The 15,932-nt window shown below is 40.5% G+C and overlaps 1 protein-coding gene across 3 annotated transcripts in view; it reads left to right on the forward strand.

The window, feature by feature from the left end:
- Nucleotides 1-15,932, forward strand: part of ncanb (neurocan b) — a 183,248-nt gene that overhangs the window by 132,611 nt on the left and 34,705 nt on the right. For 2 of the 3 annotated variants that reach the window (XM_069522286.1, XM_020080468.2), the window contains exon 11: nt 12,697-12,810. In XM_069522286.1, the coding sequence (XP_069378387.1) occupies nt 12,697-12,810 (114 nt within the window). Of the gene's footprint in view, nt 1-12,696; nt 12,811-13,967; nt 14,696-15,932 lie in introns of those variants that run through there. The other variant, XM_069522287.1, reaches the window with a different exon arrangement.

Here is a 15,932-nt window from a genome sequence, read left to right on the forward strand (position 1 = left end):
CCTCTCTTCTTTTATCTCTTTTTCACTTTCTCTATCCAAAACACACATACACACACTTTTACACACCTGCCACCTTGAGTTCAAACTTTATTTTGACCGCTCTTTATGTAATGTACTTGTCAGCCAAGGTATGGAATATGCACGCATGTAGCTGATGATGTGTGTTTTGCACTGGATGAACGGAGGCAGTAACTACATACACTGGATGACAGCTGTAGGAGGCACTGAAGCATATAAAGAGCAGCCACGTAGAAAGCGGGGCAAATTGATTTCCCTTGAAGACCAGGAACTGGCCTTTAATAAGCGTTCCAGAAACAACAGGACAACAAACTCTCGACCACTGGGACACAGACTTAAATCTTACATATAAAGATGAACAGATCACATGTGCTGCATTCACACACAAACATAAAACATACATACACACTGTGGTGACCCAACCCAATAATACTAAGATTATTTTTTTCAAAAAAAAATGGAAGCAGACCAGCGGTGAAGAAAAATAGCTGAAGTCAAGAATGAGAGGAGACAGAGCGAAGATGATTGAGTAGATAAAGTCCTTGACCAGGCCTCAGTATGACTGACTGTTAAACACAAATTACCTTAAAACAATGAATTCCTCCTTGAAATTTATACCATCTTTATATAATTTTCCTTGTGAGTGATTAATTGATTCTGACACCACTAAGGAAAAAACTGATAATTTAACTGTAGGATTTGCTCTTTAAGTATGTCAGAAAAGTGACAGGAGGCAGAGAATAGCCTGTCACTCATCCCTCTGGGGACCTGCTCTACTTTAAGAGCACAAATATTGCATTTCTTAAGCACGTTGGAGTAAGGACTGAGAGAGGAGGAAGTGAGGAAGGAAGGAGGGAAGGTAAGAACAAAGAGAGGATGGCAAGGTAATGCGGTGGAAAGTTAAGTCTTTGAGGGGAGAGAGGAGAAGAGGCAAAGAATGACAAATTAAAACATTTTAACTAAAGCCTTGTCTACACTACTGTGAGTATCACCACAAACCAAACAATACCAAAAACACTCAGTCAATCACTGTCGGGCCAGTAGGTGTCGATAAAGTCTACATCAACAATCCGTCCGATATTAGAGAAGAACATTTTTGTCTAAGTAAATGTGGGCGACCCCTGGTGGTGCAGTGATGTTAACTTTAGGTGGAAATGTGTAATAAGAACTCGCAGTGCTAACCAGACGAAGAGAAACGCGTATATTGCCTCCATTGTTGTTTCTGGTGCATCGTCATTAGCTTACATCATCATTCCTATCCATCAATCCTAAACGCTCCCGATACAGAGAAACCGGAGTTTTTTTAAATCTGCTCTTTGGAAGACGTTTGTAAAAATTTGTTTGAGAGTAGACAAGAAGCTCAAATGCAGAATAGTGTGGACAGAGCACAAGGAAGAAAGGAAATAAAGATAAGAAGAGGGAGGAATGGAAGAAGAGTATGAGCAATCCATTTGAAGAGTAGGGTGTGTATCTCCTTTAAGGTGAGGGGAGGTATGGTAATGATCACCTTTGGGTGTCCCAGGTAGATGAAGTTGTCAAAGAACAGGCCAAACCCTGCATACCACCACTGCTCGTTACATCACGAGCCCCGAAGGGACACCTGTAAACCCCCCGACTCATAGGAAATTAGCCCGGTAAGACTCACAGGGCGAAGGAGGATAAACTTGCCATTTAGACATGTCCAGAGGGAGGGAGAGAAAATAGAAGGTGAAAAGACTCAGAAGTGACTAATGAACAAGAAGTGTGGAGGGAAATGGAGAACGGAGGAGGAAAGGAGATAGGGGTGGAAATAGGAAGGAAATGAGGAAGAGAGAGGGAGTGAAAGTAAATAAGATCCGATGATAGTCTGGATGTATTCTGCATTTCCTGTCATTTTAACACCCCCCTCTCTCTCTGTGAGGAGATAGAAATAGAGTGTGGCTTTATGATACTGGTGACAATGTGGCTCATTGCTCAACATTTCCTGTCCCTGGCTCTTTTTATTCCACTTGCCCCCTCCCACACAAAATATTAACTGAAGACGGAGCCATTGGACACACACACACACACACACACACACACACACACACACACACACACATTTAACATCAGTGAGCAGAGTCTGGCTGTCAGAACTGAAGGCTAGCAGAGCGATGTGAGATGTTGTGACACTTTACCTCATTACATTTTCCCACTGCTGTTATGAATGTTGCAGCAGTGCTGTCAACCAAAGAGAAGACCTGTCTGAAACATACTGTGGGCACACGCATCCGCCCCCACACACACACACACACACACACACACACACACACACACGTCACTGACACATTCACAAATCCACAGTGCAACACATGAATTAAGATGGATCTTTTCCTGTTTTTACATTTCATGTCGCAGTGAGAATTTTTTGTGAAATGTCTACAAGACAGGTTTTAGGCTCACTTTGCTCGATTCCCCCTCGACGCTCAATGAAATCTTGTAAACCCTGACGATTTAGATCGTTGCCTGCTTGCGGCTCTCACTACATCGTCTGGGTTCCTAGCTGTAATTGCATCTGGGGCTAGTGGTGAGGTAACATATCCCTGTTCATCCTAATGTCTTAGCCAAGTATAAGGGAAGGAGAAAAAAAGAGTGTCTGTTTTCACTAGAAACCCCAGGATGAAGGAGTGTGGATCCTCAGATTGGTTGATCTGCATTGCTGTGAGCTCTCTGGGGAGCAGGACAAAGCCTTGGGCTGTACCAGAGCTGCAGCGTAGTCTGTCTGTTTCCTCTTCTCCCTGCTGATCCTGATCCCTTTGTAATCCACCCGCACCCAAACACAGCTGAAGGCACAGGACTCCACACTATTCTGCTGACACACACACAGCTCCACACAGAGTTGAGTGCTCACAGACAATACAAGTACAATATGCATACAGTATAAATACAGTATGTACCTCTCATGTATTTCTTATTCCATACAATGCATATCCAATAAACATTTTCTAACTATACTTGAAAACACTGAAAAAGTTCAGTCTTAGTCTTGAAAAGAACAGATAAATAAACGTATCACATCCATCTAGCTGGTGTTGGTAGATTTCATTCATGTCAAATGATTTTAACACTAGATAATAAAAGATTATAAAAGTTCAGATTTCCATTTTTTCTTAGTTCTATGTAGATTTCTTAGGGCAGACAAAATAATCTTTTCACATCTGGGCGAAATCTGTCTGAGAGCATGTGGCATGAAAGCTCCTGAACAAAGAGACCCTGAGTGTTTGGTCAGCTAATCATGTTTTCTCTGACTGACCAATTGTGCTAGTAAAACTTCACTTTCAACAAACTTAATTGATTTGTGTTTTACCAATGAAAGTGATATTCTTTGGAGTTGGTAAACAATGACTTACAGGCATTACCAATGTTCCTTATTAAGGACTGATGTTGTTTACATTGGAAATCCCGAGTGGAATAGTATAATTTCAAAGGATTTATCTTCTTTTTGTAGCCTCTTAGAGACTGAATTTCACAGTACACATATTTTTTCATGATTAGATGACCATGCCTGCAGTAGATGTTTGGCTACTTTAACCACTCAAACTGCATAATAACCCTGAGACTGCAGACCCTGTTGGACTTATCAACAGTGTGGGAACATTTTAATAAAATAAAAAAAATGGCAACAAAGAAAAAGCCATTCTGCAATCCAATTCAAGATTCAAGCCAGAAAACCAAAACAATGCTTTCAAAGGCACTAAAATGTTTTTCAGAGGAAATACCTGCTGGGTTAGATGATAGTTCTTGGTGGGTTCATCATGATTAGAAAACCTCTTCAGATTACATTTAGTCATGTTGTTACTAAATGTTACAAAAATGTGTGTGGGACAAAAAGATGCACTTGGCCCAAAAAATGAAGAGGTATGAGGCAAGAAAATCAATTTGTGTCTTCACATATTAACAACACTCACACTGACTAAAACAGACATGTGCTGAGTTTATGCAGCTCTGAGATATCCAGTCTGTAAACACACACAAACACACATGAATACTAAATACACTGTTCGGTGTAGAAACTCTTCTGTGCTGCACTGTTAACAAACAATCGTTACACTAACAGAGAGGGTCAGGGTGAGGGTCAATTAATTTTATGCCTATGCTCATTAATGCCGCTGCACACAGACACACACACACACAACACACCAACATTATAGTTATCGACACAACACAACATGGTCCATTGAGTGGGCACGCTGTTGTGACGAGCGCTGGTTCAATAGCGAGGTATCCATCTTTGCAGAAGGGCATGGAAATGTCAATGCCCCTCAGCCAGCTAAAGGAAGTCAATCATCCAGGGTCCCGCACAATGAAAAATGACTAACACAAAGCCATTTAACGAAAAACCTTTGTCTGACAAACATTTCCATTTCAAAGCCTCCATTTTACAGGATGTCATGTCAATTTATTTTTACATAATGTCGGCTGTGGTTTGGTGGCAATTAGGAGAATGTAAAAAGGGGTGACGAGATCTGTCACTGCTGTTGGTTGATAACAGGACGGACTGGCACCCAGTGTTTGTTCGAGTGTGTTTCTGCGTTGCCGTGCGTCGCGGACAGACTGATTGGGATAGTGCTCAAATACACATGTCGCTGACAAGAAAAAAGGTCCTCTCGTGTTGCATTAATATTGTCCCTTCATGCCCTCCATACAGCCCTGTCAGATGTGAAGTCTGCGGGTGGCATTTACTGTTTCAAAGGTTCTCTGTGTAATTGATCTTAGTGCTGTTTGATCTGTACGGCTGGCATTTAGTCTGCACAGGAAAGTGGGCTTCTCTGTCTCAGTCAGGACAAACATTGTGGCTTTTTACATGTTCATTACTTCCATCAACGGAGGTTTGAAGTGGCTGAATTAAATTCAACATACAATGAAAATGTCTGTGCTTGTGTGGGTCTATCCATGTGTACTCGGATAAAAATGTAACACAATTCTGATGATTGTAACCTTGGACTGTATAGGTGGACGATATGACACCCAAAAGTGAAGTCCAGGCATCTTGATCGCCCCTGGTGGTTGGCTACATTATAAGTCATTAATCCAGCCTCCTCCATGTTAGTGGATGGGACCAAACAAAAAAGTGCTTTTGTCATTTTAGTTTTTATAACACAGATTTTTTATTTTCAAGTGTCTCTTACCATCTCTCTTTTTCCATCATTGTTTTTCTGATGTGTAGATATTCCTCATCAATGCTTTTTCCTACTCTTTTCTAATCGTTGCTCTCCTCTTTAATTCATGAAGAATTTTTTATTTCACAATTGACCAAAGTAATCATGCCTGGGACATTTTACATTTCACAGCAGCATCACTCCTTCAGAATCTTCCTCAAATAATAACTTAAATTGCTGTAGAAGAAAAAGTGAATTTCGCCTCTCTGCTCTTTCACACAGTCATTAGGTTAACAATCACTCAATAGAAATTTTGTCGTACTTTTACCATTCAGAATGTGAAGCCAACATCTTTACCTCCCATCAACTGCACTCAGCTACACCGCAGACACAGAAACACAGGAGCAGCAATCACTTACAACCACAGTCGGAATGAGCCTCTTAAGATGACGACCACAGAGGATGTTTTAGCTATTTTTGTGTCAAAGCAGATGTCAAGTTAAAAAATATCTTAGATGCTTCTCACTTTGACATTTCTTTTTATTTGATGTTGTGGGTGAATATTTATGAGCGTTTGAAGTAAAGAATAGGGTATTTGCAAAACAGCTCACTGCTGCACAATCAAAAAGATGACCAGAAGAAAGATGGCAAAAATAATTTCCTCCTAATAAGGACAACTCTCCTGGCCCAGTATCTTAATGTTTGAAATGTTTACAATGCTGTTCCCTTAACATTAAATTTTACAGTTAATACAAAAAATAATTATAAGACTGCGTTTCTTGTCATATGTGAAATGTCTTCAAGTACCTTATTAAACTCATGTGTTACTGCAAACAATGTTACCAGGGCAATTGTTAATCTTATTTGAATAACACTGAGATAAAATAAGCTAAGATAAACTTTGTTGATCCCGTGCAGAGTAAATGCAAATGTTACGACAGCAGAAAGTCTGAATGAGGTTGACGAGAGAAGACATAAAATAATAATATTGAATATAATAGTCAATAAATTAGAAAAACAAATAAGTAGAAATAAATATAAATGCAGAGAATATTACATAACATACACTTTTCACTACTATTAGTAGACAAATGTACTTGGTATATTGCAGTGGCACAGGATGATTGGACGAGGATGTATACTGTGTTTGTACATAAGGGGATAATAGACATGTATATATAGACTAATAGGTATGACATACAATATGAATATAAGGGATTGGAGATTAACTGTTCAGTCTAGTGCTTCAGTAAATTTGAACCTTATTAACTCTTGTTTAAGGAAAGGATAACAAGCTCAGTAACCAAAGACAGACCAAGTACACAAACAAATTACTTTTTCAGCAGTAACCACACACTTTTTATTTAGTAACCACACACAGCAGTGATATCGCAGTTTAATGACACACCTTAGTGCTCCTCAGCATCGCTGCAGCCAAGTGAGGGGATAAAGCACCCGAGGTGTGGGCTGGTGTGGCTCAGAAGGAATACTGGGTCTTCCACTAACCAGAAGGCTTGAGTTGTCCTTGGGCAAGATACTGAGCCCGAGGAGGAGGAGGAGCAGTACATTACTGACAGGGCCGCTTAAAACTGTAACTTGGTTGCACTTCGTCTGTAGCCAGGTGAAGTTTTTTTCAGTAAAACCGTGTTGTTGGAATGGGAATGATGCTTTTCAACACTCTATACATACTATAACTCAGCATCTGTTAATATATCGCATCACAATATTCAACAAGGTTATCACATGTTTTCCTTATATCACGCAGCCCTATCATAGATACAGACCATTTACCATCAGTGTTTCACTAAATTATTAAATATTCACAATTAAATAAGAAACAATTCAAGTTTGATGTTGAAAAACTCTGAATGAATGTGCTGATGTCGTTTGATAAGAATTGATTGACAGTAACCAGACTACAGTTTAACCATTAACAACAAATCCCTTTAAAAAAAGCCTTTATATTGCCATCTGTGTCCAATGTGTCCTTATAATTAATGTATAGAGCTCCCACAATTTTCGAATACTCACTTAGACTCTTCACACTTGATTTGAACAGAATATCTTTTATCAGGAGATGAAGAGACCTCTGGAAAATTGGCCACTATTAGTTGGGATTCAGCCTCATTATTTGAGCAGAGGATGTTCTTCACTTCCCAATTATTGAAAGTAGAATAGACTGTTCCTAAAGTGGACTTTGTAATGTTAAAATCCTGCGGAGTCGAGTTTGACCTTTACAAAGAATCAGTTCCGATTTCACAATAGCTACTGGATGGCAGCAGAAAGTTACAGAGCTGGATATTCCCTCTCTTGAAAGCCTTTCATACTTTTTATGGCACAGTTACTAGACCACTAAAATAATATATTGTGTTTAAATGCATTGCCAAGCCCTGCAATCCGTCTCTCTGAGCCTTTATTACCCTCTGAGTTGACTCTCTCTGCTTGACTCACCGGCAAAACCTACAAGGATTCATAGCCATGAAATTTCTGGTTGCATTTGAGGTGTGGTTTATAAAATGGAGAAAGAGCTGTTTACTTTTTATTTGGCCTCAGCATTCGAAAACTCTGCGGCTGTGTTGAGAATTGAAAGTATAAATCTCAGAGTTGCAAAGTAGAAAGAGAAGCTGCAGAGTTAGCAGAGGGACGGACGAGTGGGTCCTGGTTGATCCTGGGCTGGACACAGGTTTGGTGGAGCATACGCGTTATAAGAATTGAATCTGATCTATTGGACATGAAAAATAAAGCCCAAAGGGAAACAGGCTGGCCCAGGGCTTTCTCCCACCTGTTTTCTGTTTGCTCTATGTCTCAGCCCCTTCCTACTGTCTCCCTTTTCAATAATTCATATCCTGGTTTTCGACACATGCCTGCAGTGAGTCTCCAGATAACATGTCAACTGATTCCACCCCCACTTTGTCTGGCCGCATTCTCACCATCCTACCCATATATTCCTCCTATCCCTGTCTCCGTTTCCCCATCCTCACACTCGTCAGAGTCAGAGACAATCAACAAGGCAGGTTACATATTTACATCTGTAATCAAGCATTCCTATTCAAAATACATATTTTCCAATCAGCGGTGAACCACATTTAAACCTCTATATCATATTGGAAACTCCCCTGCCATTATATTAGCTTCATCAACTTTCAGTCAGTCATTTGCTGCCACTCCTGACAGATCCAAATGACTGAGAGGAGCATAGCATCACTAGTGTGTTAGCTGCACCCAGCAATTACTACAGTGGCTGGCACCTGCTTATCCCCCCCCATCCGTTTCTCCGCCAGCAGATAAGTGGAGCACTGCTCTCCTCCACTCCCCTGGAGACTGTGCTAGTGCCCAGGCCTGATTTTGTTTGTACCGGGGAGTGAGCCAGAGAGTGATTGACACACATACAAATGCACAATACAGACACAAAAATGCACACACATGGTGCCACCTGCTTAAGGTGGATGGTTGTCTCATTAAGCCAGTTGGGCAGAGTGGAGACTGAGTGGACTTTGAGTGGATGTTGGCCTGCTGTGATTTGGCCCTCATCGCTCTGTTTGAGGAGAGGAAAGGGAGGTAGATGCAGATAGACACTGTGGGCACAGACATATGGAGCATAACAACAAGAATAATGATATTTTTATGAAATCAGATTTTCAGAGTTAGCATGACAATGAAAGGTCCCTCTACTCAAATTTGTTTTTGTTTTTTTTGTTACTTAAGGATGTTTAATTCTTGAGCATGGAAACACTGTGCCTGATGCATATTTTTATTGTTACCAGATCAATATAAGATTTTTAATAGCGACATAACATTTTATAATAAATTAATTAAAAAAAGTGATGTATTAAATAATAAGTTACATAGTAAGATATAATCTGTTAAAACAAAATTAGCGTGTTGTGTGTAAAACTTAACCTTTAAATAAATATCAGACAAAATGAACAAATGATGATTTTTGATTTCAATTTCGTTTTTAAAATCTGACATATAAGATATATAAGATATATAAGATTTGTTTTTGTATATGAATTCAAAAACACATGTTGATAACGATACACCTAAATGTGGTCATGATTTCAGAAACTTCGCATAATAATGTAAAGATCTCTAACTTGTTGCGTGCAGCGCTATTTACCATGTGCTCGCTCGTGCTTTGGTCCTGTCACTCTGAATCTGTTGTGCTCGAGAGTGACCTTTGTGCACATGCTCATGCACCCCTGTTACTCCCATAGATTGAATTGATTCTGTGAAATGCTGGTGGTAATGTAAACGCTGTTCTGCAGATGACATTTTATTATTAGAAAATCATATGTTGCCCTGTACCTGCAGTATATCTGTATGCACTCTGGTGGACAAACTATGGACACATGATCAAGTGATGCATCAGAATGTGCACTTGATGATGCAGCTCTGTTTTCTATCAGGGTTGTTGTGTTGACAGCAATCATGAGCGCTGCCTTTACCACACTCAGACCCAGAGCTACTGTTCTGTTTCTTTCAGCTGCTAATCAACATCTTCATCTCATCAAGGTCTTAGAGGTTTGCAGAAAATCTCATTAAAACTCAAGTTTTTTCCCCCAAGGCTACGAAACTGGTTATGAGAAACTAAGAATGCTTATCTTCAGAAGTAACACGTCTTTCTTAATGTACATTTTCTAAAGCACAACACATGTTTAACAGTAAAGATTGGTTTGGTCTATATATATATTCATTTATACCATTTTTGTTTTAATTTCTTCAGTTATCTGTGAACTTAAATGACCCACAGTGCCACCATGTTGGTTCTCATCACAGAAAATAACACTGTATCTACCTCCCTATTGTGGCCAGTGTGTAGCGGCTGTTCAGAGCCGGACTCCTCTGACCCCAGTGCTCCTGAAATCCGAGGGGTGGTTCGACTCTTTACCCCTGTGCTGCAGAACTTAATGAGGCCAGATGCTGGCTCATATTAGTCCCAGTGGCTCTTTCTTTTTCTTTTTTTCAAACAGCTGTACTGACAACCTGCTCATCTGTTGGTTCACAGTGAGTGCAAGGGGAGGGATATTTTCACTGTCTATCGTACATCATTCCGAATATTTCAATTACAACACAGAGGTTCATCCAGGGATTTGTTCTCATGTAGTCACATTTAATATCCTACTATTGTGTCACATCACTCGCTCCATTGTCAAGCTGCACCCGTGATCTGCACCAGAAATAATAGGATTTTGAATAGCTGGGGAAATCATGTGTTTTGTCTGCCTGATCTAAAATATATCAATAGCAATAATAACAAACTGAATTTTTTAGTGAGACAAAAAGAAATATTTAGGCACGAATGTCATTACACCTTTGAACCTCCTCAGACTAGTTTTATTGACTTGGTCGGTACAGCTGTTTATTCTTTGACTTCAACACTACACCATTTAAAACCATTATGACACTGTGGCCTTGCCACACTGCAAAGCTCTGGTACCCTTTTTCACCAAGGCAGTTCCAGGACCAGTACTGAGCCAATGCCTAATTTGGAACCAGTTGTTTGTGTTTTCACGGCCAAAGAACAGGTTCTTGGCCAGAAAAGTTGGTTCCAGAGTCGGGGAGTAGACCATGGACTAGTCCTTGATGTATTTGTTAACTGGTGTGACCAGTCCTTCCTCCAAATGAATGTGTCTAAGACAAAAGAAATGTTTATTGATTTTCAACCCTCGCCTCTACTTCTGTCCCCTGTGTGATTAAGGCTGAACCAGTGGCAGCAGTGTAGCATGCAAGTATTCAGTCCTGGATGAGAAGCTTCATTTTGATGCAGATAAGAGAGGGTCCTGCAGCGATGTAGTTTTGCAAAAAGGCATGCTAAGAAAAACTGTAAAAATTGAGGTATTCAAGGTTGAGATGTAAGAGATGATCTCTTACAGCCTTCCTATCTCTTATTTATATTTTTTTTATTTATATTTTTTATTCCTTCTTCATACCAAACCCTCCACTTTCTTTTTAATGCACACAACATTTCATTCTGAGACCATAGATGAGCTAACCCTGATGACACCACTATGACATCATCAGTTTTTTTATGAGCAAGCTCCTTTCAAACTGAAGATCTTATGTTTCCTGTGACATTTGAACTATAAACTTCATGTGTAAACTAAGTGGACATTTAAAGCTTAATAGAGTTAAAGTGTTTGACTATCCTGTCTTGTAAAATTCTCAAATCAAATCAATTTTATTGTCCCATGGGGAAATTTGTTTTGGGCCAAAGTGCTCCAGCAGCTGCAGAACAGTACATTGAACAGCAAACGACAGCAACAACAAAAAACAACAGCACACAAGAACATATCATGTAAGACCCAGAATTAGATGCAGAATAAAAGTAAGTTGAGTATTGCACCTGCCCTGCAAACACTTAAAAAGATAAAACACTGAAAGAATATAACTCATAAAGGATGAAAAACAAAAACTGGTATTAATGAAACGTTACTGACCGAATATACATGATTCACCCTTGATATCAGGTTATTTTAACCAAACTTGTTGTTGTGTTCTTTGCTGTTTTCTCTCTGCCTGCTTTCTATTTCTCTCTTTTTATACTCTTCTTTTTCCACCCCATCAAGAGTCAGACACTTATACATAGCTATATGATATACGAAACACTAAACCAACACACCATCTCATCCTGACTCCTCCGGAGCCTTTAATATCAGTCAGCAGAGCCGCAGCAATGAAGCTGCCACACTGTTTTATCCAACCAGACCTGAAATGACGTCTTCCTGCAAAGCTCCCGTAATCCAACCCTGAACCCTGCCAGCTCCTCAGATTCACAGCATCATATAACCACTCCTCTCTCTCTTTCTTCCTGCACACTTGTCCTTATCACCTTTCCTCCTTATCTCCTCACATCTTCCCTCACTCTTTGCACTTTCGCCCGACTCCCTCTCCTCCACCCGCCCTCTCCCTCTCCTCTCGTCCTGTGACCTCTTGCCTAAGCTCCAGGGACTTGCTCAGTTTTTTGTGATGGTAGAGGATTTTGGGATACCAGCTGCAGTTTTAATGATTTTGGCCTCAGGCTCAGATCAGCCCGAGAAACACAGTGACCAATTTTTGACCAAATGGGAACTCTCACCGCTGCAACGCCTCTGCAAAACGCATGTGTGCATTAGCATAATTACACTAAAGTACTATAGTTTTGCTCATTCTACCCACACTCACACAGACTGGCAGTTGTTTGTAGCTCCTTGCAAAAAGTGTTGATTTTAAAGATGGAAGCTCATCCTCCATCTCATCTCTGATCCTCCTCGCCTACTCTCCCTCGCTCTCATGGCTGGGGTTTGATGGCGGAGAGAGCTGCAGCACGTCCCTGCAAACATCCCGCAATTAGCATCATGTGCTTCAGTGCATCCCAAACCGATCACTGATGAAGACCAATCAATTCACTTTAATTATAACTCTCTCAAAAACACTTTTAATCTCTGCAGAAGTTGGATCTCTCCTGGGTTTGTTCAATAACAAGCTGTAGCAAATATTTTAAATAGTGGTCGTTTGTGCGTGTGTGTGTGTTTGTATCTAACCAGAGCCGCACCCTCTCTCTTTCTCTTTCTCCCTCCAGACATTGACGACTGCCAGTCTAATCCATGCCAGAATGGAGGAACCTGCATCGATGAGATCAACTCTTTTGTGTGTCTTTGTCTGCCCAGCTACGGAGGAGCTACTTGCGAGAAAGGTAACCATGTGGATAAATAAACTCTCCTTCGCTGTTTCACTCATCGATTCACTTCCTGAAGGAGTGTGTACAGAGCGGAGGCAGAGTGGAGAAGTAGGAAGAAGTAGCACAAGATGTATAGTGACAGAGGAGGAGTAAAAAGAGGAGATGAGGAAAAAAGGGATAAAGAGTTAAGACAAAGAGGGTGGAGAAGCAAGGTGAGGTGAGCGGATGGAGGGAGTAGGATGAATATGGGGGGGGGGGGGGGGGGGGGGATAATAGTAGGCAGTAGGACAATGCTAAAAGCTCAGAGCAAAAACAAGGAGGCTGAGAAAGACGGAGTTAATGAGGATGTGTAAACAGACAGAAGAGAATGAGGATGTGAATGCAGACAAAGAGGTGGGGGAGGAGACGTGGGAGGCTCTGTGGAATATTGTATTGTCTTTATACAGAACACCTGCGTCCAGCTGGTTCTGTCTCTCATTATGGGAATTCCCCTGTGAGAAGAGGGACGTGAAGGAGGCTGTTTCACATACTGCACGTTACATGATAACATGGCTGACGAACAACACTGAGAGACACTGAAGCTGTTGCGGACATTAGGTTTAATTGTTTTTTCACCCTGATCATTTGTAAGAACCTGATCAGTTTAATCTCACCTGGAGTTTGCTTCATGCAGCCAAGATTGTAATATTTCCTCCTGATCAGTGCAGGTAAGCAAGGTCCTGTAACAGAGAAAATGCTGGAAGAAATAAAAATAAATATAATTTGCCAGCTTCCATCAAAGTAAATCTTAACATCGATTAATCATAACTTTGGATCCAGGAGTGAAACTCCAGTGAGCAAAGGTTTTCCTTGCTGCTTATTTGCAAAAAAAAAATGTAATTACTTTAATCTCTAGTTATTATTTTTTAATATTATTTACTTATTTTTCAATAAATTACAACTTTTTTCTCATTAATAACATGTTTATTCTCTTAATATTATTTTGGAGGCACGGATGAAGAAAAACATGAGATGTAAGCAACAATTTGCAAAATTAAAACAGTCATAACTCATCACATCTGAGCACATTGACATAGTTTTAGATTAAATGGGACTTACACTTTCTAAGTACATCATTATCTCCCTTATGTCCTTCGCGCATAAACATCCATGAATCCGCTCTGACTTCGCAGGTGAAAGAAGCAGCTTGCAGTTCCTGAAACTTCCTGAGAATCGTCACATTTACGAGGTTTGCTGTAGAATCAAAGTTACCCGGAGCTAGTTCTCTGTAACAGGAATGGCTGATTCAGCATGGTTTGAATGGGACAGTTGTCACAAACTTTCCAGGGAGGTAAACGTAGTGTCTTAGTGTCCCTGCAGTAGAGGTACAGGAATTAAATGGGAATCAAGTGTGTGAGTTTGGATCACCAGCAATGTGATGTCTGAATAATGCAAACTGTAAATCTCTTAAAACCCAGCCCAATCAAATTTTAATGAGAGAAACAACGAAAGAACAGTTACTAGAGAGATGGAGACTGTGAGATGTTAAGAAGGTGAGTCAGGGAACAAATGAAAGGTGGAGGCAATCTGAACAACACAAACCTGTAAAGTTCCTCTGGTCCAGCTCACCTTTTGACCTCAACAGTGTTGTCTTTCCTCCATGTGCCTGGTTTGCAGTGTCAGGGCAGAGCAGTCGATCCAGAGATGCAGGAGAGGAGACAAGAGAGTGATGTCAGAGAACAGCAGAGTTATAATATTACAGAATCTGCAGTCGCTCTGACAAGATCTACCAGAGAAAATGACATGTTTGAAGAACAAGAAACTAATGTTCTATTTAAGAGTCCCAGGAATTAATTTCATGAACTGTGACATGTCAACGTGTCTGCCTTGAAAATGGTTTATTAAAATGACTCTACACCAATTTTACACATGAAGATCACTTTACTCATCAGAGTGTGTTACTGAAGAAAGATAAAGATCGATAACATGACAGCTCTCCAGAAGTGAAGCAAAAGTGTCTCGATCACCCCCTGGTGGCTTGTTACAGTATAGGTCATAAGCCCTGCCTCCTCAATCTCAATTGATGGATCACAGACAAGGGTCAACCCTAACCCAAAGTTCGAAGTCGAAATACACTTAAAAAAAAACATTTTGATGGTTCTTATCACATGTTTCTGTGTGTTCCTTTTGTGGATAAGTGTCTTTTTAATAAGTAATTTGATGCCAATAAAACAGGGTGAAGCATCACACATATTCAGATTCAAAATAAGGATATTTTATGTTATTTTTTAAAATAATTGCTCTCTTGCATGTCCTACCATTTCATGGAAGCACAACACTAAATTCTTACAGTGCTCCAGATATACTCTTTGCTGCCCTTTTTGATTTTTCCCAGCCCATAGAAAGTGGGTCAGAAAGTGAGGACATGCCAAAATGTCCTCAATTTCCCAAAATGTCCTCACCATGTAGTTTGCAGTCTCAAAATGCACAAGTCTATACAAGTATACACACACACATAAACCACTAAAGCATGCCTGACATGCATTAGAGCCTGCACATGTCTCCTCCCCTGCTGTGCTGCTGCCTTCATAGCTGATTGAGAGCAGCAGGTCTGACTGTGTAGATCTAGAGTGTCTGTTTCCATGTCGCTTTTATCTCTCACTGCTCAGCATTTGCAGAAATACAGGATTCTGCAGTGAAAAGTACAATTCGCAACAGGCGTCGCTTTGCCGTTTCGCTGTGATCTCAATTTGATATCCAGAGGGAGGTCTGAGCTGCGACATGAACGCTGGAAATGAACTCATTCGCTCCACCGAAGCTTTCATCCATTTAAATGTCATCCAATTGGTCTCTGTCTCGCTAAAGTGGTCCGGTTCTCTCTGTCTCATTTGCTGTGTGTACTCGAGCTGTGTGTGTGTGTGTGTGTTTGAGTGTGTGTGTGTGTGTGTTTGTGCATGTTCAGGTGCATGTGTTGTGAGCTAACAGCCTCTGATGCTGGGTAGATACGGTCTGCTGCTGGCTCGCTCTGTTACCATGGTGATCCCATCTGAGAGTCAATAATAGTACGTTGACAGGGGCTGGTTGTAGTGAGAGAGAGGAGGAAATGGTTGGTTACTCACTTTTTTAAATTACAGTTGGTATAACAACTTGTTGTTTTC

The sequence above is a fragment of the Paralichthys olivaceus genome, chromosome 3, assembly GCF_024713975.1.
Source record: "Paralichthys olivaceus isolate ysfri-2021 chromosome 3, ASM2471397v2, whole genome shotgun sequence".
Taxonomy (NCBI): Eukaryota; Metazoa; Chordata; class Actinopteri; order Pleuronectiformes; family Paralichthyidae; genus Paralichthys; species Paralichthys olivaceus.